The sequence below is a fragment of the Phacochoerus africanus genome, chromosome 2 (assembly GCF_016906955.1).
Source record: "Phacochoerus africanus isolate WHEZ1 chromosome 2, ROS_Pafr_v1, whole genome shotgun sequence".
NCBI classification, from domain to species: domain Eukaryota; kingdom Metazoa; phylum Chordata; class Mammalia; order Artiodactyla; family Suidae; genus Phacochoerus; species Phacochoerus africanus.
The window spans coordinates 36,645,059-36,671,222 of NC_062545.1; the positions used below are offsets into that span (position 1 = coordinate 36,645,059).

General features: G+C 35.7%; 1 protein-coding gene and 1 long non-coding RNA gene across 3 annotated transcripts; one reads left to right on the forward strand and one right to left on the reverse strand.

Moving 5' to 3' along the window:
• Nucleotides 1-1,640: 1,640 nt before the first annotated feature.
• Nucleotides 1,641-12,466, reverse strand: CENPW (centromere protein W). 2 transcript variants are annotated; one of them, XM_047759138.1, is made up of 3 exons: nt 12,164-12,450; nt 4,766-4,879; nt 1,641-2,903 (listed from the first exon to the last, which is right to left on the reverse strand). In XM_047759138.1, exons 1-3 carry the CDS (start codon nt 12,287-12,289, stop codon nt 2,877-2,879), a joined length of 267 nt encoding a protein of 88 aa, XP_047615094.1. In that variant the 5' UTR covers nt 12,290-12,450; the 3' UTR covers nt 1,641-2,876. The 2 variants fall into 2 exon arrangements, with proteins under 2 accessions (XP_047615094.1, XP_047615103.1); XM_047759147.1 differs by lacking the exon at nt 1,641-2,903 and having other exon boundaries at nt 4,762-4,839; nt 12,164-12,466.
• A 1-nt stretch (nt 12,467) lies between these two features.
• Nucleotides 12,468-24,345, forward strand: LOC125115231 (uncharacterized). The gene is made up of 4 exons (XR_007132010.1): nt 12,468-12,521; nt 19,305-19,346; nt 19,628-19,686; nt 24,205-24,345. It is a non-coding gene; the product is annotated as an uncharacterized LOC125115231 (long non-coding RNA).
• The last annotated feature ends 1,819 nt before the right edge of the window (nt 24,346-26,164 follow it).

Consider the following 26,164-nt stretch of genomic DNA (forward strand, 5'->3'; position numbering starts at 1 on the left):
GAAAGGAAATAATCAATGAATTAGAAAACAGAACATACAAATTATCCAATCTAAACATCAGAAAATAGACCAAAAACAAACCAAAAAAAACCCCCCAAAAAAAGGCTCCAGGAATGTTTGAATTTAAAAATATATATATATTCTTACATTTGCATCACCAGAGACCTAGAAGGAGAGGAAAAATAGGCTAAAAGATATTCAAAAAAGTAATGGCTGAAAACCCCCCAAATTTGGCAAAAAACAAAGATTCGCAGTGACCTCCAAATAGGATATACTCAAAGAAATCCATGCCTAGATACATCATAGTATATAATGGAGACAGAAAAATCTTGAAAGTAGCCAGAGAAATGCATTACCTGTATGAGAAAAACATTCTGAATTACAACAGATTTTTCATCAAAAAACATGGAATTTTGAAGGAAGTGATTCATTTTTCAACTGCTAAAAGTTACAACATGGAATTTTATATCCAGTGAAAATATGCTTCAGGAATGAAGAAGAAATCAAGACATTCTCAGAGGAAGGAAACAAAATCTCTCACCAGCAGACTTAACCTAAGGTGAACTTCCTTTTTCATTATCTCATTATTTTATTTATGGATTGAAAGACTCAACATAGTATAAAGATGACAGTTTTCCCCGAATTGATATACCGGTTTAATGAAATTCCTATCAAAATTTCAGCAAGCTTTTTTGCAGGTACAAACAAGATTATTCTAAAATTTATACAAAAAGGCAAAGGGACTAGAAGAGCCAAAACAATTCTGAAAGAGAACCAAGTGAGAGGAACCATTCTACCTGATTTCAAGACTGATTATATAGCCACAGTAATAAAGACTTGTGTTGCTGATGGAGGGACTAAAATCAGTGGAATAGAAAACTTAGGAATAGCCCACACAAGTATGAACAATGGGATTTTAACAAAAGTACAGAAGAAATTCAATAGAGGAAAGAGTCTTTTCAAAAAATTGTTCTGGAACCACTGAATAATGAGACATTTAAAATTAAAACAAACTATAACTTGTAAAAAATAATACAGAAGAAAATCTTCAAAGACATTAAGTTTGGTAAAGAGTTATTAAACATGACACCAATAGCATGATAAACAAATAAAAAATTAAACTTCATCAAAATTGAAAATTGTTACTTTTCAAAAGATTCTGTTAAAAGATAAAAGGCCATCTATATAAAAGAAAATATTTGCAAACCACATATCTGATCAAGGACCCTTACCTAGAATAAAGAACTCTCAAAATTCAACATTAGAAAAACAAATAATCCAAAAAGAAAAAGGACAAAATGAAGAAATATTCCAACAAAGAGAAAAAAATGGATGACAAACATATGAGAATATGTGCAACATCATTAGCCAACAGAGAAATGTAAATTAAGAACCATGATGAGCCATTTCTATCAAAGTAGCTAAAGTAAAAAAATAATAGTACCAAATGTTCACGAGAGTAAGAAAAAACTGCTCTCTCATAAAGTGTTAATGGGAATACAAAATGGTACAGACACTCTGGAAAGCAGTTTGGCTGTTTCTTTTTTTAAAAACTAAACATATACTTACCATTCAATCACATTCCTGGGCATTTATCCCAGAGAAATGAAAACTGTATAAAAACTGATACACAATTGTTTATAACAGCTTTATTAGTGATAGCCAAAAACTAGAAATGATCAAAATGTCCCTTAATGAGTAAATAACTGTACAGACTGTGGTACATAAATACCATGGAGTACGACTCAATAATAAAAAGGATCAAATTGCTACATGCAATAATATAGGAGATCAAGATAGCTATGCTGAGTGAAAAAAGCAAATTCTCAAAAGTCATAACCTGTACGATTCCATCACAATGGGAAAGTCACAGAGATGGAGAACAGATGAGCAGTTTCCAGGGCTTAGGGCTGGTGGAGGTAGGAGGGGGAGGGTTGAGTGTGCAATGGTGGGTAGAACAGCATAATGGAGAACTGTGTAGTGATGAAATAATTCTATATCTTGATGGTAATGGTTCTTGCACAAATCTATAATTGTGTTAAAATAGCACAGAATTACACACGCACACTGTACCATGTAAAATTCCTGGTTTTGATACTGTACTATAACTAAGATGTAGCCATTAGGAGACAACTGGATAGAAAATACAATTGGACCTCTCTGCACTATCCTTGCAAGTTCAAAATAAAAAGTTAAAAGCATAACTATTACATGATATGCAATAAACTTCTAAAAAATTACTTGGGATGAAACAAACACCCATCTAATATAGCTGTGTGACTTGAAGAAAATAAGTCAGTTTGCTCTGTAATTTTTTTTGGTTTTGGAAGGAAATAGGTTTTGAAAACACTTTGTTGATATTTACAGTTGAGATATTATATAATTACACTATTGGCCTAACATAAAAGTACACTGCATTGCTTAGACAAGGGCATTAAAGAGTTAAAATACTTAAAATGTTCCTAGATTTGACTGTACATTTCCTTCCTTCAGAGATTAAATTGGTTCCATAGTTAATTGTGGCTAAATCTAAATACTTATAAATTTAATTCTAAGAAATACATCTTTTCAAGCTGCTTCATGTATTGAGATTTCATCTCTGATATATAAAACATCTACAATGCCAATAAAAGGGAAGTAAAATGAACTAAAGCACCCTTTAAATGAAACAATTCCGCAAAAACAAAGTTATATAGTTCTAGGAGTTTACTTGAGATATTTCAATACCAGTAAAAAAAATATACAAACACACACATCCCTCAAACTAGCCAACATTTTAATACACAATATTAACCACTATATAAAAAATGCTTTTTCACGATCTGATACCACCTAAAATAATACATGATTAATTTTCAAAATGTGTTCTTTGACTTCTAACCTCTGCTCTTCTTTAGAATTACCTGTGAGGGGGAAAAAATGAAGATTTATATTATACCTATGGCAAAGAAAACAAATCCTCAACAAAAAGTTTAAAGAAAGTCCTTTGTGTACAATATGCAAGTCTCTCAACTTATAAAACCCAATTTGGAATGTGATTAGGGAATCTTTTGCCTTATAAATGGTTTCAGACTTCTCTAAATTAGCCTACTTCTCTCAAAGAATATAAAACATGCCTAGATTCTCAAAATCTGGTTTTATAATAGTCACTTCTAGATGTCAACTTCTTCAATTGTGCCAAAAGTATCCAAATTAATGGCTCCCACCTTGAGGTTTATAGACAATTTAGTAAAGCAGGGAGTTAAAGAATGTTCCAAGATTTGAAAACCCTATTATAAATCAGGCATTTAACAACTATAAAACAATACAAAATCCACTGTAACACCAAATTTCTTATATTTAGGCTGGAATTATTAAATCACAGACCAAAACTAGTCACCTCGTGCTGAAAAGTTTGCTAGGTAGATAATTTTCAAGACATGAAGCCCATAGGAGAAACAAAACAAAGTGAGATTTAAGTTGTAAAAGACAGGGAACATTAGAGACCAGAATACATTCAAAAAAATTTTAAAACTTACCTACTTTTAGGTAAGAACACTTATAATTTATTAATAAAAATAAACCAATCCTAAATTTAAAATAAACACATACACTCTTCAAGCTCTTAAGCTTTGCTTTACCTGCAGGAAACACTTATACTGACCTTCAATAGTTTAGAAACTTGTTGGAATGTCTATAATTTTAAAGAGAATTTAAAGCCCCTGAAACAATGCCATGGCATGCCCACTTGTAGGCTTTCAGAGGTCACCAAATAGGTCTATACCCCAGGCCAGTACTTCTCTGTTCTATAAGATTTTAGTATGAGGACTGCAAAAGAAAATACTATGTACTCAAATGAATTTACAAAATTATGTATGTTATACATCCAAATTTACAAAATGCTAAGTTAAGCAGAGCCCAACAAATTACTGCTGTATTTCTCATACCCTTTCACAATTTTACATAACTACAGTTATATAAAGATATTAGCATTCATTGTGGGAAGTTGGATAAAGGTACCGGGAAACACTCTACTATTTTTCCATCTTCTGTGACACCATAATTATTTCCATATATTTTTTTTTTCAAAACAAAAAATCTATTAAGCGGTACATTGCCAAAAATAAATCTCTCTCCCATATCATTCCCCAGTCAACCATGTGCCAATTTCTTGCATATTCTCAAAGAAACAAGCTCTCTCTATATAACACTGTGACTATTCAAAGAGGTATACAGTATGTTAGGTTATACAAACTTATCTGACCCCAGAAGCCTTTCATGTTGGGGCATCTATTAATATCAAGTGGAAATAATCTTGGGAACATATATGGGAAAAACTCTGCCCTAAGCATCATACTCTTATATTATACGGAAATATCAGTAAGAGGCAATCTTCTCTGAGATCTGATTCATAAGTCACACAAATATCAAAACACACTTGGAAAAGTAATTACGTAAACTTAAAATGATGAAGAAAGTTAAGTTTTGACAAATTTCAAGGTCACAAACTTTCTCAGCTATATATAGGCTACTACAAATAATACAGATTAGCAGTCAAACATTCATTTCCCTCTAAAACAGCAATAAAGCAATGGCCATGAATCTTTCCATCAGAAATCCATAATACACATATAAAGAAAATCTAACTTTGTAATAAAAACCCATGAAAAGCCAAGCCATCAGCTCATCAACAAAACTGAATAAGGAATCTAAGTCAGGCAGAGGTGATGAACCAGGTGGTGTTTTTAAGGTAACTGTGCTCAAGAAAAGAAATTCAGATTTTTACCTTTGCTGCAGCCAGTACATGGTCCTTTTTAATGACACCACACTTATTCTCACACGCATTTGCCCGAGATTCTTCTGCTAATCGATGAACAAAGAGTAAACAGTTCAGATGCACCTTTAAAAGAGAAAATTCAAAGGATTTTAAAACTCAGACACTGATGCTTTGAAATAATGACTTTTAAAAACGAGATCCAAAAATTAAATATTGCACTAATTACTCTGGTTAAGTCAATTAACTATTATTTAACATAACACAGAATTCAGTTTAGTATAGGTCCATGTCAGGATTTCATAAAAAAAAGACTGAGTTATTACAATGCATGAAACAAGGCTATGTGAAGCTGACCAAAACCCATAGACAATAACATTACTATAAAGCATCATTATGGAGTTCCCGTTGTGGCGCAGTGGTTAACAAATCCAACTAGGAACCATGAGGTTGTGGGTTCGATCCCTGCCCTTGCTCAGTGGGTTAACGATCCGGCATTGCTGTGAGCTGTGGTGTAGGTTGCAGACACGGCTCGGATCCCAAGTTGCTGTGGCTCTGGCATAGGCCGGCGGCTACAGCTCCAATTCGACCCCTAGCCTGGGAACCTCCATATGCTGCAGGAGCAACCCAAGAAATAGCAAAAAGACAAAAAAAAAAAGCATCATTATATCAAAACTTAGGGACAACTCTATTAAGAATAAATATTCCTGTTTCTCCTTTCAACTAAATTTAAGTTTCTAATGTAATTTAAAAATTCCTCTATATTTAAAAAAAAAATATTGACTACTGTATTTAAGGCTAATCATGTCTCATTCTACAATCCAAGGTCTAAAGATTTTTTAACTATATATTTAATTTGAAATATCTAATCAGAAACATGTTAATTAAAATTTTGGTTAACTGAATTGAAAAACATGTACAAATGTCAAGTTACTTGTCATCCAACAATATCAAAATAATTACAAATGCTATTAATAATCTTTAAGGCTCTTTAAGAAATTCTAACCAGATAATATAAGCAGACAGTACAAGATTCAAAAGTCCGTAATGGAGCAAAAAAAAAAAAAAAATTCCATCGTGACTCATTGGTTAATAAATCATCCATGAGGATGCAGGTTTGATCCCTGGCCTCGCTCAGTGGGTTAAGAATCTGGCGGTGCCACGAGCTGTGGTGTAGGTCAAAGACTCGGCTCGGATCCCATGTTGCTGTGGCTGTGGCTTAGGCCAGCAGCTACAACTCCAATTCAACCCCTAGCCTGGGAACCTCCATATGCCACAGATGTGGCCCTAAAAAGCAAAAAAAAAAAAAAAAGTCCCTAACAGGCTGTAGTTATATAAGGTGTTGGCATTGTGAGGAAGCTAGGTAAAAGGTACATAGGAATTCTCTACTATTTTTGGCACTTCTTGTGAATCTTTTCCTCAAAATTAGCATACAAAGCAAAAGGTCTAGGGAGTTCCCAGTGGTAATGAACCCAACTAGTGTTCATGAGGATGCAGGTTTGATCCCTGGCCTTGCTCAGTAGGTTAAGGATCTGACATTGCTGTGAGCTGTGCAATAGGTCGAAGACATGGCTGGGGTCCCGAGTTGCTATGGCTGTGGTGTAGGGCAGCAGTTGTAGCTCCAATTCGACCCCTAGCCTGGAAACTTCCATATATTGCAATTGACACCCTAAAAAGCAACACACACACACACAGGTCTACAAAAGTTTAGACTAACAAAAGTTTCCCTTCTACCTCAACCCCCAGTCAACCATGGTTGCCAGTTTCTTGCATATTCTTAAAGAAACATCTACATATAGGCAAATCATATATATATTATACATCCATATAATATACATAACATAATTATTTACCCTCACTACCTGAATATGTGAGGTATTCCAATATGAATGTGTGAATATTTAGCAAAATGTTTTGTTGAGTAAATGTTGAGTAAAAATATTTTACTCAAAATTTATTATCTAAGCCAAAAAGTGCTACTCATTCTATATGCACATACTTTGAAAACAAAGCAAAATCCAAAATCCAAGCAAGAGAGAATGTGAGTTGCAGTCTTAATTCTCCTTCTAGTATCACATCTAGTGCTCTTTAATTATTGGTAACATCTCCATCCTTGGCTTCTGCCAGGTACCTGAAGGCACTACCAACTTGGGTCCAATTAGCTAGTACCTTTAACATATAATTTATTTGTTCATTTATATAACAATACACACACTTGGCAGTAAAAACAATTAATCCACAATACTTAACCATTCCCCCAGAGTTCACTAAATGTTGTGAGATATTTTTTTGGTTCTTTTGGTACTTTTTTGATGCACTTTTTTTTTTAAGGTTTTTTAATAGTTATTTCCCCAATACAATGTTTTTCTACTGTACAGCATGGTGATCCAGTTACACATACATGTACACATTCTATTTTTGCACATTATCATGCTCCATCATAAGTGACCAGACATAGTTCCCACTGCTACACAGCAGGATCTCATTGCTAATCCATTCCAAAGGCAATAGTTTGCATCTATTAACCCCACACTCCCCAACCACCCCACTCCCTCTCCCTCCCCCTTGGCAACCACAAGTCTCTTCTCCAAGTCCATGATTTTCTTTTCTGTGGAAAGGTTCATTTGTGCCTTATATTAGATTCCAGATATAAGTGATATCATATGGTATTTGTCTTTCTCTTTCTGACTTGCTTCACTTAGTTCCATCCATGGTGCTGCAAATGGCTTTATTTTGTTCTTTTTTATGGCTGAGTAGTATTCCATTGTGTATATATACCACATCTTCTTAATCTATTCCTCTGTTGATGGACATTTGGGTTGTTTCCATGTCTTGGCTATTGCGAATAGAGCTGCAATGAACATGCGGGCTTCTTTAAGGAAGGCTTTGTCTGGATATATGCCCAAGAGTGGGATTGCTGGGTCATATGGTAGTTCTATGTATAGATATCTAAGGTATCTCCATACTGATCTCCACAGTGGTTGTACCAGCTTACATTTCCACCTACAGTGCAGGAAGGTTCCCTTTTCTCCACACCCCCTCCAGCATTTGTTATTTGTGGACTTATTAATGATGGCCATTCTGACTTGTGTGAGGTGGTATCTCGTGGTAGTTTTGATTTGCATTTCTCTAACAATCAGTGATGTTGAGCATTTTTTCATGTGCTTGTTAGCCATCTGTACATCTTCCTTGGAAAAATGGTTTTTTCTTTAATTCTTAAAATAACTCTGAGGTAATCACCCAATCCTGATTCTTTACATTATACCATGCCATTCAAAACTTGTTTAAACTTCCACTGATACACCATTTCCTCTTGCAACAAAACACCCATAATATGTCACAATTTCCTATTAATATAAATTTTCTGCTTCTAAAGATAGCTTCCAGATGCCCTCAGGATAAATTCCAAATTCCTTAATACCAAACCCACTTTTCTAATTTCATTTCTCACCTTTCTCAGCTTCCAGTTCTATACTAGGTCTTTTGAACTTCTTTCAGTATTCAAATCTAACTTTGCCTACAGCCATGCTTCTCTAAAAATGCCCAACTTCCCCCAATATGAAAGGTTATATAGATCCATGGCACCCTGAACTTCCTATCACTGAACATACCACATACTTTATGCAGCAATTTGTCACCTATCTTCTTCAATGTACTAGAAGGGCAAAATGATATCTACCTTCCCAGACACTGTATCTCCAGTGACCTTCAGTCCATGGCCCAATATGTAGTATGTAGTCAATAATTATTATTGCATGAACAAAAGATCCATTCATATCTCCCCAAATTAGGCAAAAAAAAAAAAAATTTGTCGATCCCAAATAAACCACACCCTGCTTTGAGACTTGAGTTCTTCACTCTTCTTCATGAGCATGAACCACAGAAAGTGAATTACTTTTTTTGATGTCAGAATTTTTTTAAGCAATCTAATGAGTGGTGCCATTCATATGCACTAAAGTTTGAATTAAAATGGTCAGAACAAAGAGTTCCCTTGTGGCTCAGCAGATTAAGGACCTAGCATTGTCACTTCTGTGGCCCTGGTTACTACTGTGGCTTGAGTTTGATCTCTGGCCTGGGAACTTTTGCACGCTGCAGGGGCAGCCAAAAAAAAAAAAAAAGGTCAGAACAAAAACAATTTTTGGAGTTCCCGTTGTGGCGCAGGGGTTAACGAATCCGACTAGGAACCATGAGGTTGCGGGTTCGGTCCCTGCCCTTGCTCAGTGGGTTAACAATCCAGCGTTGCCGTGAGCTGTGGTGTAGGTTGTAGACGCGGCTCGAATCCTGTGTTGCTGTGGCTCTGGCATAGGCCGGTGGCTATGGCTCCGATTCGACCCCTAGCCTGGGAACCTCCATATGCCGCAGGGGCGGCCCAAGAAATAGCAAAAAGACAAAAAAAAAAAAACAATTTTTTATGTTTCAGCTAGACATTCAAACTTGAAAAAGATAAGCCATTCCATCAATAACACTTCGGGGTGGGGGGGCAGCTTGTGTGAAAGGTAAATCAAAAGATAATTTACAAATATCCATTTGACAATCTCAGTTGACCAAAAGACTGGACCAGCCTGTCTTTTCCTACCCTTCCTTAGAGCACCTCTTGAGTTTTACACAAACCATAATCACCCAGATATTTGCACAGTATTTCTTAGTGAATAATCTAAAAACTAACTGAGGCACAAGAAAGCTGAGCAATTTGAGATTGACAGATATACTCACCAGCATTAGCCCTGGTAACATACATTCAAATAATGCATAAAGTAAAACAAAAAGCAAGTATAAAGGAACTACAAAATAACAAATGGAAGTTATGAGTAAAATGTTAGACATATCAATTCACATATAGCTACCATGTACTCCCAACTTTAACTGTACACTCAGAACATTCAAGGTATTATGCTAAAACCAGGAATACAATAAGTTCCCAATTCAAAATGAGAGAATGAAACTCAAAGATATTAAAGAAAAACGTGTCAATAGATGATACTGGAAGGTAGGGTTGATCCTTTTTAAGATGATGACAGGCAGGCAGGCATTTGAACTGGATTTTGAAAGAATTGGAGTTTGCCAAGCAGAATGGAGTGAGGACATCTTCAGGCAGAAGAAATGTCTTATGCAAAGACAGTATAAAAGTAGATTGGTTTTGTGTTAAAGATAATGGGAGGCACTAAAGGAGATACAGGTGGTTTCTTCCCCTCAAGAAGCTGCATCACACTGCGAGAGAGCAATGACATATAAAACTCTTAAAGAACAGTGTCAGAGTCCCAACAGAGTATATGATGTATACGCCTATGGCCATCAAAGTAAAAAGAAAGAAAGAAAGAAAGAAAGAAAGAAAGAAAGAAAGAAAGAAAGAAAGAAAGAAAGAAAGAAAGAAAGAAAGAAAGAAAGAAAGACAGACAGACAGACAGACTGCCTTCATTGCAGAAAAATTTGTGGATGATGTGGGACACCCACTAAGTAAGATTACTAAGTGCCAATGGCAAGCAGAAAACCGTAAGCAAAGAAATCAGAGTGGTACACGGCATATACAAGACAAAGAAAGAGAAAAAATGAAAGCCAAGGACAAGAATACAGTCTAGGAATAGGTAGTGGCCGAAAGAGCTTCCTTTCCCCTACCACTGCAAAGGCTTGGACTTTCACCTCCCCTTTTTTCCTGTACCGCCTGGGTCCCACTCCACAATACAGCCCACCTGTCCATAGGTCGCTTTGGGGCAGGCAGGTGGATATGGGTGGAATCTGACTACTTGAGAAATTTCTGCCCAACAATCTGCTGGTAGTCTCCTAGAGATTCTAAAGCAGGTACATTTCTTCCCCCTCCTTTTAAGAACCCCCACTCCAGTGAAAACTCTGGAATAAATTACCTAGTTGTTTTGAAAATCGATTTTACTTTAATACAGGTCACTCATGCCACCTTTATCACCACCTTGGGGAAAGGAAGTAGTAAAACAGTATATATTGTCTTTTCTTACAGAGTCCAGGAAAGGAACAAAAAAGGACAGGAGATATTAAAAGTGCTTTTCCAGGGAGTTCCCATCGTGGCTCAGCGGTTAACCAACCAGACTAGTATCCATGAGGACATGGATTCAATCCCTGGCCTTGCTCAGTGGGTTAAGGATCTCGCATTGCTGTGGCTATGGTGTAGGCCGGCAGCTATAGCTCTGATGCAACCCCTAGCCTGGGAACCTCCATGTGCCTCAGGTGCAGTCTTAGACTAAAAAAAAAAAAAAAAAAAAAGGCTATTTTCCAATTAAAAAAAAATTTTTTTTGGTTCAGAGAAAAGTGAAGACCTTTCCACAGTAGTCTAACAAAACCAGAAACCCTAAAATTAAGGAAAGCAGTAGAAAACTGGCAGAGGCTGAAGAGAAGAGATGGGAGAGGGTAGGGGGGACCAATGCAGCTTCAGAACAGATGAAATGGTGTATTCTGAAGACACTTGTCATGCCATATATCCCTATTATCCACAGTTCTTTATCCTTGATTTCCTGGTAATTAGGTGCCCAACTATAATGGCTCTTTTACTCAAGAGTTCTTGTGGCAAACCACAGGAGGTGCCTCCTATGATTTAAACCTAGAGAAACTGTTCACTCCCCTAGAGGGATATATGCCCATGCATTCAGCATTAAAAAAAAAAAAAAAAAAAAAAACCTCTTTATTTCATAACAAAAATATTATACGGAGGTTTGGTTATGTTTCTTATTAGATGAACATTACACTGCAGTTATCATGAGTGAGAAACTTCTAAAAATGAATTTTATTGGAGTACTGTTTAGTTAGGAGTCAGATAAACTTTTAATGGTTTAGCTTGAAAACTAAATTAATAGGTGCTCTATTTGTCTAGAAAAACGAATTTACAGTTAGGAGCATACTACTCACAAATAAACTTTTGGATCAGGGTTCTTTAATAAGTAAGCTAAAGTAGAGAAAATAGAGCAATATATTTGGTTAATAATGTAAAAAGAGGGGGAAGAAAGGCAAGGAGAAAGACACTTTTAAAAGGAGTGTAATGCCTTTTACAATAGTTAAATGAAAATAACCCAGCCTGAATTCCAAAATATTATTTTTAAAACACCTAATCTTTGAATCCTTCGCTAAGCACAGTACCAGACTGTGCTCCTGAACGGGGATATTTAAAAACTAAAAGCAAGCGCTTAACGTAAGTTTTCTCCGTAAGTTGATGTGGCTAATAGCCTCCCATTAAAAAGGTCAAGATAACTACATTTCTGCGGGAGCCAAAAACTTAGCGTTAGGAATACGAACCGACTCGGCAGCCTGGGGCAAACTTGCCTAGTTGTTGCTGGAGATGTAGGCCCGAAAGAGCTAGAATGGTTGTGGGCAGTGAAATAAAGTCTGGGGTTCATTTCCCCTATCTGCCTCCCGCCCCACTGCCAACTCAAGAAGGGACAAAAATCTCACCAGTAGGTCGCTATCTGTGGTCAGACGAAGGTGAGGCTTCCGTCGCTTGAAGACGCGCTTTAGAAAGCCGCGGGGAGCCTTCCGCTTTATCAGTTTCCTCTGCGAGACCGTGGTCGTCGGCGCCATCCTCCTTCTCTGGCACCAGGCGCCTCAGCTTCCTGGGTCCTCCCTACGCCCCACAGAAGCTCGCCCCACGGGGTCTCCGAGAACCCCGACTCTGACGTCTCCGCAGGCCCAGAGACCCAGTCAGAAAGTTTGAATCCGCCGCCAACGGAGAGCGGCCGGCGCCCGGTAGTGACGTCACGCCTCGTAAGCCCCGCCCCCGGAGGCGCCGGGAAATTGGTGGAAAACACCTTCGGTGAGCGAGTGATAGAGGGGTGAGGATTGCGGATTTTGCTTAAGTACTAGCTGAATGAAACAGGTTCTTTCTTGGATAGAGATGCTGGGAAATTGTGTCAAGGTGTTGGTAAAGCCAAGACAGCGACACATTACTGTCCCAGCCTTCACTCTACTGAGGCTAACACCAACAGATGAAAAGTAGATGAATGGAAGTTTGTGAGGTTTTATCAGGATTCTTAACCATTGCTTTCCTGGCAAGACATGGTTTTCTGATATTAACGTTTAACATTTTCACTTTTACATAATTTTATCTGCTCTTACCTGAGGCCTTTTCATGATTCAAGATTTTCTTTATAAATGCTGCTCCGTTTAATTTTAACACTGCGATAACTTCTGGTGTAGTATAAATGCTCCCTCATTTAAACCTTTGCTACTTCTCCAAGGGAATTACCTCTTCCATCTTCTGTGCTACCCCTGTAAGTAGTTCTCAGACTTGATCATGCATCACCTGCAGCACCACACTCGGGTTTCTAGATTCAGTAGGTCTGGGTGGGACTTGAAAATGTCCATTTCTAACGAATACTCAGATCATGTTGACATTGCTAACATGACTACTCTGAGATCACTGTGATTTTATTTGTAATTACTTCTGATACTAAAGCTATAGTAATTATTGTGTTTCAGTATCCACATGGATGATCCTTCTCTCTGGCCTCCCATTTTCAAGATCTCCTCTCTGCTAATGATCTTCTCTTTCACCCTCTGAGCATTTACACCTGTAGTCATACCCTAGGTCTTGTCATTACTAATACCCTTCCATATTCTCAATTCAGTTGTCTTACTCTTCAGCCTTACCTCTTGAACTCCCTCCCCCCAGTGTTCCCATTCCAGCAATTCTTAGGTACTACAGCGATCACTGTCCCCTCTGTCTCTACCATGCCCCTAATCGTAATCTGTTTCTTATCATCCTTCCTGAGGTCCATTGTACATCCTTATAATTTTCTCTTCCGTTGCTCCTTAAATCTCTAGCCATTCTCTTTTTCTCTCCCTACACTCACCTGACAAAAACCCAACCCTGCCTAAGGTAAAATCAATCTCAATCCATTCTACGTTTGTATCTGTGCATTGATGCTGGCATAAGAAAAACACAGATTTGTGTTGGAGCTCAATTTAAATTTATGACCACTCAAGTGGGCCTCTAAGTACTGTCTGCAATCTTTCACTATTTCCTAAATTTCTTCATTCACTCAATCTCACCTTCAAAACTCCCTACACTCCCAACCCTATCCCACCCTTAGTTGATGACATTGTATCAATAATGAAATAGAAGCACCCCATGGAGACTTTCCACATGTGCCTCTCACCCTATCCATCAATTTCTATCTGCTCCCCTGGACCAACCATTTATCTAAAACCATCCAATCCACTTGTGTGCTAGATCCCAGTTCACTCCCATTCTTAAGGACATTCTCTAACAATTCTCCCTTATTTTGCTTCAAGAATTTCCTTTTCCTGATTTTTTTAAAATCTGTACACACATGTGCTGTAATATCTCCCACCTTTTAAAAAATCCTTTCCTGATTTTATATTTAGCAACTGTCCTTTCAGTTTTTTCACAGGAAAAACTGGGATTGGCTAAATTTGATGCGTTCTATTCTTTTCCTCCCATTCTCTCTTAAAGTTATGGCAATCAGACTTTAGTGCCTGTCTCTCAATCAAAATTATTTTGGCTAATATGGTTAATAACACTTTTAAATCCAGTAGTCCTTTCTCAGGCTTCAGTTTATGTGACTAACCAGGTTTATTTGCTGGGCTTTATGATTGTTTCCTCCAAGAAACTTTTTCTTTAATTGGATGCTATTCTCTTTTTGTTTTCCCCCTACCTGATGGCCTTCCAGTCTCCTTTTCTGGTTTCCTTGTGTTCCTTATTGCTAAATCCTAGAGTACCCTAAGGATTTAGTCCTCCGATTTCTTCTCTATCTACACTCATCCAGTACCACAGCTTTAATACCAAATCTACATGTCCACCTGATTCTCTTCCCTAATCAGATATGTATATTCAATTCTTCATTGGACTGGATGAATTTTCGAAGTCATCTTAAGTTTAACACATTCGGAATTGGCTCAAACCCGCTCTTTCCACCATCTTCCCAGTCACAGCTGATAACACTTTCACCTTTCCAATTACTCAAGTCAAAATCCTGGACTCAACCTAGCTTGGCACTTTCTCTCACCCCACACTTCCTCTCATCCTACATTCAATACTTCTCTCACCCCATACTTTCTCTTACCCCGCATTCAATTTTTCCACAAATTCTGTCACCTCTACTTGCAGTACCTGATCACTTTTAGCCAAGCTACCAGCATCTCTCTCTTGAATTATTGTGCAACACCCTCCTGTGTCTCAGCCTGTTTCTATTTATCCTCAACCAAAAAGCCAGATTTAACTCAGATTATGTCACACTTCTCCTCAAACCCCTTCTATTTCTCTCAAAAGTCCTTATAATGACTTATGAAGCCTTGTCTGCCTCCCAAATGCAAAGACACGTATGTAGATATAGTTTACTCTCTCACCTGATCACCCACAATTGAGCAACTCACTTTCCTTCAGCTATATTAGTCTTCATATTAGCTCTCAGACACACATGAAATCCATCAAATACACCAGTAAGGTGTTTACACTTACTATTCCCTCTGCCAAGAATATTTTTCCACATTTATCTGCAAGGCTTCTCTGAGAAGTATCAGAGATCTTCTATTTAAAATAGGAACTCCATACATATATGCACATATGTACCTAAAAATACACATGTGCACACACATACACAGATCCAATAATATGCAGAAACTGACATATCTTCCCAGCTCTTATGTTTAGCAACATTATATTGCCATGTTGAAATTGGTCATGGTTGGGTATTTACAGCATGGGACTTGGCAAATGCTATAGATCAGGGTTTGGGTCCCTCTCCACCGGGATGTAAGTTGTTAAACATCTATCAACTCACATTGCACATATCCTTGCTGACCTGAACATCTCAAACACTTTCAGTGCTTTACTTTTCTCTATAGCAATGTTCATTAAGGGGGGAATAGAAATACATATATTGTCATAATGTATTACTCTCCTATTGCTATTATCATGAACTTAATGGCTTAAAACAATGCAAATGTATCATCTTACAGTTCTTCAGGTCAGAAGTCCTAAAATCAAAGTGTCAAGAGTGTTTCTTCCTTCTGGAGGCTCTAGAGGAGAATCTCTCTTCTTGCTTTTTCTACCTTCTAGGGGCCCCTTCCTCCATCTTCAGAGCCCATCACTCTACCCTCTGCTTCAATTAGCACATCTTTTTCTGACTCTGACTGTCCTGACTTCTTCTAAGAACCCTTGTTATTACATTGGGCCTACCCAGATAATGCAGGATAATCTCAAGACCCTTAACTTAATCACATCTGCAAATTTTCTTATTGTGAAGGTAACATTTTCAGACTCTGGAGAATGGGACATAGACATCTTGGGGTAGGAGGATATTATTCTGCCTACCACAGTCTCTCTTCCTGAACTTAATTCTATAGTAGGGCTGTTCAATAGAACTTTCAATGATGGATATGTTTATATCTGTCCTGTCCAATATACTAACCTGTGGGTATTGAGCATCTGAAATATGGCAAGTGTGACCTACAATATAAATTTTATTTATAGTTAATTAACTTACATTTACATTTAATAGCCATGTGTCACTAGTGACTACCATATTGGACAGTGCTGTTAGAGCAAACTAATAGGTAACTCTAATTTTTTCCAATGGTTTTGTAAGTAGGTAGAAGCCAGAGAATGAGAATCAAAGAGAACTTTCATTTTATCTGCATTTTTCATAACTTTTACCAAAAAACAGCTTCTGTTTTTAAAATTTTTACATATTTAAAAAACATTTGAATAGAGCATTAGGGTAGTAATTATATTTATCCTTGTAATGAAGCATGTACTTTTACATTATCTTATTTGATCCTAACAAAACTATGATATTGGTAGGGCTGGTATAGATGATTATACATGAAATTAAATGGTCAGAGAGGTTGAGTGGCCCAAAGTAAAAGCGTTTATGTTTAAGGCATTAACCCCTTGTGTTTTAATTTTCCAATATGGTATACTGTCTTTAAATGTAAGAAAATCATCTAAATTCTGATTAATTGCTTTCCTAAAATAAAGTTTTTAATTTTTTTGTAATATAAACTATCACCTTCATTTACTTCATTTTTGTAATATAGACTTTCACCTTCATTTTTTTGTAATATATACTTTTGCCTTCATTTACTTTCACTTCATTTACTACAATTTTTTTTGTAATGTAGACTTTCACCTTCATTTATTAAAAACACTGGAAAATTTCATCATACCTAAATTTTCAAAATAATCTCCTTTTTCCAACAGTTTTTCAGTAATTTAAGTTCCTTTGATTCAAAGGGTTAAAAATTATAAGGCAGCTATTGGAAACCTAACCCACCCACACAGCTAGAATCTTCTCTCCAAACTGGAAGTGCCTTGAGTGATAACTGCCCTTGACTCCAAATCCAGGGAAAGTATGAGAGAATCTAGATAGGAAGGACAAGATCTGGACAAGATCTTAACACCAGAAGGATAAATACATCCCTTGCTTTATGCCAACTAGTTCTTCTAATGTAAATTTTGCTCTCATTTGAAAAAGGCGAGGCCCCTTCAATGCTGCTGTTTACTTTGGGAAGACAAAAATAAAATATTTTCACGGAAAATTATTGAAGGATTTTTTTCCCCCTCTCTTACTATTTTAAGGAGTTGCTGTTCATGAGAAATAATTAAACTGCTGAGAATTTTTGTCTTTTCTTAGTGTCTGCTAAGATTCTTTTTAAAAATAGCGATGCACTTGTTATCTGCCCTAAGGAAATTACCCTAAATATAATATACATTTTATGTGCAGAGCTTAAAAAAAATTTTTAAACATGTCTAATATGTAAATTCAAGTATATACATTCAGTTAACTATTATTATGGCCATATTAAAAAATGACATTTATGAAAATTATTAATAGCCTAGAATAAGGTCCCTATTAGTGTCAAGTGGGAGAAAAATACCACTTAAGTATACCAACTTAAATATAGTATGATCCCAAGAATACTGAAAAACATGTATGTGCATGCACACACACACACACACACACACACACACACAAAACACTGGGAGGGAAGATACTAAAATAAGAAAATAATTTTTAGGTAATGGGAATATGGATACTTTTATTTATTTTAAATGTTATCCAATATTCTCTAATAAACATACTTAAATGATGTTTTATGTATTATCTAATTGATGTTGTATATGGTTTAAATGTTTATTGAATAAATTTCATCAAAATACTTCTTTAAGAAAATTATTTACATTAGAAAACTTAAAATTTTATTGACAGTATTTTATGATGTTTGAAAAAATCTTGGAAAATAATATGATTTTGCTCTTCATAAATTGTACTAACACAGATTGGAATATGTTACTAGAGAATGTATTCGTATAAATTAACATTTTTGGATCATTTTAAATAAAATGAATGATTTAGAAGATTATTCTTGTACTTTTGTGCTCATTAGCAAAAATACTACCAAATTTTTTAATTTTTAATTTTTAATAAAAACTAACACTATTTAGCTAGAATCTTACAGCTTGTAAAAAAAAAAGATTTTGATACATTGTTTTGTTGATCCTTAAAATATCTTCCATGTTGATTATAATAATGGTTAAATAAAAATTTTAATCTGCCAGATGCAGCACAGTTGCCAAAAAAATTTTTGTAATTTTAAAGCACCTCTATCATGGTTTCATTTATCATTTGTGAGATGCAGAATCTCACAAAATTTTGGAACCTGAACTATTTCAGTTTTTCATCAGTCCAGTGGTTTGTAAGACAATTACTGCAGAAGCTTTGCAAATTTTCACCTTACTTGTGTGGTCTCTTAATATTCATATTTCAAATATTTAGCTCAGCTAAGTACATCTCTTCTTATCCTCTTCCCCTCACTGATTACCTCATTTTTCAGATTGAATATGGAGTGGTTACAGGGACACAAATCTATTTTCCAGTATTGATGAAAAATATTGGCTTTGAAACAAATTCTTGTTATGAGTGCCAGAAACCTTAGACTTCTTGATGTGTTTTCCATGATAAAAGATGCCTTTGAAATAGGACACATAGTAATCCAAAAGAAATAGAAATTACTAGGAAACATTAAGTGGAAAAAAGTCACAACTTAGAGTAAAATCTACCTTGCTAACAGTAATTTTTCTGTAATGTTTCATTATCAGTTTGTACATTATGAAGAATAACTTCTACTAGAACATTATTTGCAATAGGATAGGGCAAAAGAAGAGAAATTCTGCAATTTAAAAATTCTACTCAGCTGGTAATGGTACCACATCAAATCATTAGTTGTTTTCGCTTTTTCTTTTTAATTTTGTGACTCCAGGGAGTTTTCAGTATGAATAAATTGTTAAGAATTCTATAAGAAAACTAGATGACATCAATTGGTTAATCATCAAAAAAAGAAGAAGAAATGAACTATTTCTTGCTAGGTAAAACTTTCTGTCTTAAATCCCTTAAAAAGCCATGACAGTTTTTCCTGGGGAAAACAAACAAACACAAGAATTTTTAAGCAAATGAGGAAAACTCCAACATAATTTTCATCATTTTTTATTTAACAACTTTTATTAGAAAGTAAGACCGGAAAGAGAACTAGACTACAATGAAGAAAATAACATACCTTCATTCTCCAACTCCAGGCTTCCCAGTGTGGATCAGGCGTGAGGAGTGAGAGAAACTAGGTAAGAGTTCAAAGTTTTTGTTTTTTCTCTGGAGCGAATTGCAATGATAGGGCAATTATGAAACAAGACTAGATTTTTTTATCTTCAAAACATAGGGGCTTTTAGTTTATTATCTAAGAGAGACAATAAAATCTTAAGATATTCATTGAAGGGAGAAAAAACGACCAGGTTCAGAGGGAGAAACTGGAGTGGCTTACACTTCATCAAGTCTATTTTTTCAGTCAACTCAAACCATTAAAAAATATGATTAAAAAATGTATACTTTATATATCATGTGCCAGGAACTTCTCTGAATACCTAATGAGCCTGCATGAATTTAATCATCTCCAGGACTTTAGAGGTAAGTAATATCATTTTATTCATTTACAGAGAAGGTAAGAGAGACCCAGAGCTAACGTTCTAAATTTGTACATTTAGTATATAGTAGAAATGAAATGTATCACAGCAAAAAACTGGAACAATGTAAAATGTCCAGTTAAATACATGTAGTGTTTCCATGGAGTGCTGTGCACTCATTTAAAATAATGATTTTAATCACCAGGTAGAAATATGTAAAAATATAACATGGTAAGTGAAAAAAACTAAGATATTCTATTACTGGTAGTTTTGCGTACATGTCTTTTGTTAAAAATAAAGTGTATCTAAAAATGGCTAGGAGAAAAACCACAAAATGTGAATTAAAGAGTATTTATGTTATGGGTGATTTTTTTTTCTCTGTAATTTCCTGCCTATTTAATGTGGTGACATTACTTCTTTATAGGAAAAATAAACTTACAACAAAATGGGGAGAGGAATCGACTTTTGAAAATTTTGATCAAATCTAGTCAAGTGATTTGTATTTTAAATTTGACTTAACAGAAATCAAGTAGGTTTTTCTCATAGCTGATGCTTGAACATGGGTTTGAATTACTGGGATCCACTTATATGGGGATTTTTTTCCAATAAATGTGTCCTACACAGAGATTGATTTCTGATTGAATCTGTGGGTGTGAAACCTCAGCTAGGATTAATTAACTACTATAGTGATGTGGATTTTTTTTTTAACTTGTCCTGGTGTGGAGTGGCTCCAGGTAGGAATCTCAACTCCCAGACCAGGACTGAACCCAGGCCACAGCAGTGAAAGCACCAAGTCCTAACTACTAGACCACCAGGGAACTCCCTGTAGTAATATGGATTTTCAACTGTGGTAGGTGTCCATGCCCTTAACCCCTGTATTGTTTAAGGGTTAACTGTATTATGAGATTAGCAATGGCACTTACAAAACTGTCTTACTCATTATTGAAAACTAACTTTTAACACTAGCACATCCTTAAACTTGACCTGCTGAAAGCACACCAGTGTTCCAGCAAGAACAAAGGAGAAAGTGGAAGTGAAGCAAGTGAAGCACACACCTTTCTTTAAGGTCAGTCAGTATCTTAAAGTCACACAGACAGTCTGCCCTCCATATCAGCAGAGATGGAAGCAGCCCACTGTAGTATGCCATTTTCTATAAAGGATTTGAGCATGGGGAGTTTGGTAGCTGGTGAGGAGGAGAGAGTCCTGGAACCTATTCTACTCCCTTACACTAGGGATGACCATACCATATCATTTCTATTCCTTTGGACAGAACTCTGGTACATGACCACACCAAGATGTAAGCTGGCATAGAAAAGTGCTATCTGTCTTTGAGCTAACATGTACCTAGCTAAAAACCAAAGAAGGTGTAATAAGAGATAGCCTCTGACACCAGAGGGTCTACTAAGAGTCAGTATGAATAGAGATTAAAATGCATTTTGAAGTCAAACAAACTGAAATCAGGGTATACATCTGTCACTTATTAGCTTTCAGACCCTGGGAAAATTTCTTAATCTCTCTAAACATAAATTATATCATCTTTAGTGTATATTTCCCATATTTTGGTTACCTTCCTATTTTTGTAGGAAATAATTGTGTGACTCTTGTAAAGCTGCCCTCACACTACATGACAATTTTCTATTTATATCAAGTGCACCTATAATGATTTGTTACTATGTTCTCTAATATATTTTCCTACCCAAAATTTAATTAATTGTTCTATGATTAGTTCAGTTATCATAATCATACACCAAACATAAAGATGTGCTTTAAGGAAGTTCTCTAGTGGCTCAGCAGGTTAAGGATCTGGTGTTGTCATTGCTGTAGCTCAGGTTGCTGCTGTGGCATAGGTTCGATCCCTGGCCAGGGAACTTCTCATTCCATGGGAGCAGCCACACACACACACACACGCACACACACACACACACACACACGTGATTTAAAAGAAAAAAGCTTGCATTTGACTGCAGAGCAGATGGTGACAGTAGTGGAATCTTTATATTATCCTCCGAAATTTAAACTTCTAACCTCTCTACCCTCTGCATAAATTTATAAATTAGAGAACATGTAAAGAAATTACCCTACAGCAGCAAATACAAGAGAATTAACAGTCACCTGAAGTAGATCCTCCAGAACATCAGATGAAGAAACAATAAAGAATATAAAATAAATATGTTTAAATGTTTTGTTGTTGTTGTTGTTGATGTTGTTGTTGTTGTTGTTGCTATTTCTTTGGCCGCTCCCACGGCATATGGAGGTTCCCAGGCTAGGGGTCGAATCGGAGGCGTAGCCACCGACCTACGCCAGAGCCACAGCAACGCGGGATCCGAGCCGCGTCTGCAACCTACACCACAGCTCACGGCAACGCCGGATCCTTAACCCACTGAGCAAGGGCAGGGACCGAACCCGCAACCTCATGGTTCCTAGTCGGATTCGTTAACCACTGCGCCACGACGGGAACTCCTGTTTAAATTTTTAATTAAAATTAACAACTCATTACAAATATGAAGCCATCAATATTTTTAAAATAAAATGAAATATCAATGTTTTAAAAGAATATTGAGATTAAATACTTCAGACATTAGAAACAGCAAAATAGAAAATAGTGACTTGTAAATTGAGGAAATAAAGTGATAAAAAAGATGAAAGAGAATATTTTAAATATGGAGGAAAAATATAGGAGTTCCAGGAAGATAGAATAGACAGAATTGAAGTGATAGTCACAAGATGAGAGCTAGAACTTTCCAGAACTGAATTTTCACCTTCAAGAGACATACATCTCAGGTAGGATAAATTTTAAAATTCCACACCTAGAAATATGTTAGAAAAACTGCCTAATACCATTGACAAAGAAAATATGGTGAATGCATCGAGAGATTAACCACAGCCTACAAAAGAAAAAATAAGCTAAGAACATAATTCTCTATAGTAACAATAGAAGCCAAAAGATAGTGAAAAAATAACTTCAAACTATTTAAGTTAATAAACATTCAATGTAGACTTTATAACTAAACTCTCAGAAATGAGGTCAATATAAAAGATATTTTTAGAGAAACCAAAAAAATGATCATTACCATCAGTAACTTTTACAGAAAGAATGTCTAAAGGATCTCCTTCAGGAAAAAAGAAATCAAAACCAGAAAGAAGACATTGGATATAAACAGAAATATATAGTGGGTAAATCTAAACAAACTAATAAATATCCAGTTTGGGAGCGTTTAGTAGAAAATAAATCTTAGACAATAATGACATGTGAGATAAGATGATCAGAATGAAAATATTTTAATGTTCAATTTTGGGTAAGGGAAATATTAGATAACTTTAAATTTTAATAAATATGTATATTAAAATATTAGAGCAATGTTTTTGAAAGAAGAATAGAAAAATTAACTTAAATATACACACACACACAATCCAAAGAAAGCAGAACTAGCCAAAATCAGAAGGTAAAAACAGCTGCATTATATCCACAAGCATGAGATGAAAGAACAACAATTTTGAGAATCAAACGATCAGTCTTAAAAAGCTTGAAGATGGAATAAAAGCAAAAGAGAGTTATTGATCTGAAAATAAGATTTAAGGAAATTATCTAGAATGTGAAACAGAGATACACTGTATAAAACTGGAAATTACTCAAGAGAAGTTGAGATGTTGAGGTTAGAATGAAAATGTCCAACATAAATTAAAAATGAGTTTCAGATTGAGGGACCAGAGAGAATAGAAGAGAGGCAATACTTTTTAAAATGGCTTAGAATTTTCCAGAGTTGACAAAAGGTGTGAAATCTCAGGTTCCTAAAGTGGAAGTGGATAAAAAGAGATTACTATGCACCAAATGCACCACAGGAAAACTGCAGAAAACCTTAGAGATAGGAAGATATTAAGAGGCAAAAGATGAAAGGGAACATTTCTTAACTTTTTAAAGGAAGACAGTATAATTTTAACAGAAAACTAGATAAGGATAATAAAAGAAAAAATACATGGGAGGATCTTATTTATGAACTAGACAGGAAATTTTAAATAAAAATCTTACCCAAAAAAAAGCAATAGATTGAGAAATATACTTAACCTATGAATATAAGGTCCATTAACTTTGAAATAATTATGAAATATTTTTATACTTAAAATTTCATAATACAATGTTGAAAAATATCCATACATGTGCATAGAGCTGTGTGTACATAGATTATTTTATGTCAGCATTGATTATAATTGCAAAAAAATAGAATCAATCTGATTATCCATAAATAGAAACATGATTAAGTAAATTGTACATCATACCCAGGAGAGCTATCCAAGAGTACTAATCACCTATATGAGACGTGTATCTGATTGATTGCATTGATGGTCCCAATTCTTTACTCCTTCCATCAAAGGCAGGAGGGCATTCTGCCTAACTCTTTGACTTTGAGCTGGGCACAATACTCACATTGGCCAATGAGACGTTATCAAACAGAACACAACCAGAGATGAGAAAAGCTCTTGTGCTTTAGGATTTGCTATCTTACTGCTCTTGCTCCTTCCCCAGAGCCATGAAAACATCCCTGGGCTAGCTTGCTAGGGAAATGTAAGGAACACCTGGAGGAGAGCTGTGTTATCCCTATGCCGACCATCCTACACCATCCAGGCTCCTGAGGGCCTCCAGCTGACCAGAGATAGATCCCACTGAGATCAGGTGAGCTAAACCCAGATCAATAAAAATGCCTATCCCATCACAGACTTGGGAGACAAAAATAAATTAATTTAGTCCTTTTACCCAAACAGTAAATTACCAAGGAGAACCCTGGTTGAAAAATGACTGTCATGGAATATTTACAATGTCATTTTCTAATCAGAATTTTTCCTGAAAATTTATATTTTTGCTAAAAGAACTGAAACAGCATTTCTCACCATTACTTCCTCTTAAATTTCTCCTTCCTTAATTGGCTCTAAAGAGAATTGTTGACCTGAAACAGACAGCCAGATATTCCCCAGCAAAGATGAATGCTATTCTCTAGCAGAGAAATGCAATTTGGGCTATGGAACACAAATCCCCTCAAGGCAGGGAAGGGGAACACTTTTATAGAGAGGGAGAAAGGAAGCTGGAGGGCTATAGAAAACAAAGTGTCCATGGCTTTTCATTGGCTGAGTCCTTTCCAGGAAATAAGAGGAGGCTTGCTTTCTCCCGCTGGGCTCTACTGTTGTCACATGGTATGGGACTCCCCATTCTGGTCTCCCAACTCTATTTAATTGAGGTTTCTATTTATTAATTTTTTTTTTACAGAATTGGATTTTGCTTAATTCTTAGCAAAAATTTACATTTGCTAAGAGTTAAAAGAGTTAGAAAACCTCAGCTTATATTAGAAACAAATTTCAGTAAGAACCAGTTGCTTCCAGAATATAACATTTTAACAAGCAGTTAAAGAGAATTATTAACAGAGTTTTAAAAAGTCTGGAGCAATTTCTTCACATTAAAAATGTAAATAAATTTGACAATTGTAGAATAATAAAATTGGAAGAATCCATAAGAGATTGCTTGGTTTTGACACCTGGGTAAATCAGTTAAAATTTTAAACCAGGATACATGTTAGGATATAAGTTAATATGTCCATCTTTTATCTCTGCTCTATGTTATTAAAATATTATGCTATCCAGAGTAAAGTCATGATTTGCTTGCCAAACTTTTTGCAAAGCAGGTACTCTCTTAGCAAACAAATAGCAGACATGTTTTTCTGTTTAGGTAAATGTTAATAATCACAGCTGGTTTGGTAATTCAGCTATTTGGCAATGACATTATAAACTACTTGAAAAGAAACCATCTGGTTTGCAGTTGTAAAACTGAAACCAATTAAAACATTTAAATGGCATTTTTTCATTTTAATCTGTAAAAATATATTTTGCAAGTTCTAATTAGTGGTTGATTTTTCTCTACTGCTTTTATAATATGAATCTTACCCTAAAATAACTTTTAAGTTCAACAAAGCTATTCCTATAATTATTATATTGGGATACCAGATGAATTAAATAAAGATTATAAAATATAAATGCATTGATACACATAGACACAGATAATGTAATAGACAGAATTTATGTTCCAGAACTGATAAAAATAGAACAAAATATATCACTTCACAAGAATCAATTGGTAAGATACACCCCAAGAACCTGAAATTTCAGTGAAGGGACTATATCTGTTTTAAAAAAGAAAGAAAGGAAGATTAAAAACAAAACTCAAAGATTATAATCAGGAGTTCCCATTGTAGCTCAGCAGTAAGGAACCCAACTGGTATCCATGAGGACACAGGTTAGATCCTTGGCTCTGCTCAGTGGGTTAAGGATCCAGCATTGCTGTGAGCTGCATGTAGGTCACAGACATGGCTGAGATCTCACATTGCTGTGTGGCTGTGGTGTAGACCAGCAGCTGCAGCTCCAATTCAACCCGTAGCCTGGGAACTTCCATATGCTGCTGGTGCGGCCCTAAAAAGACCAAAAAAAAAAAAAAAAAAGAC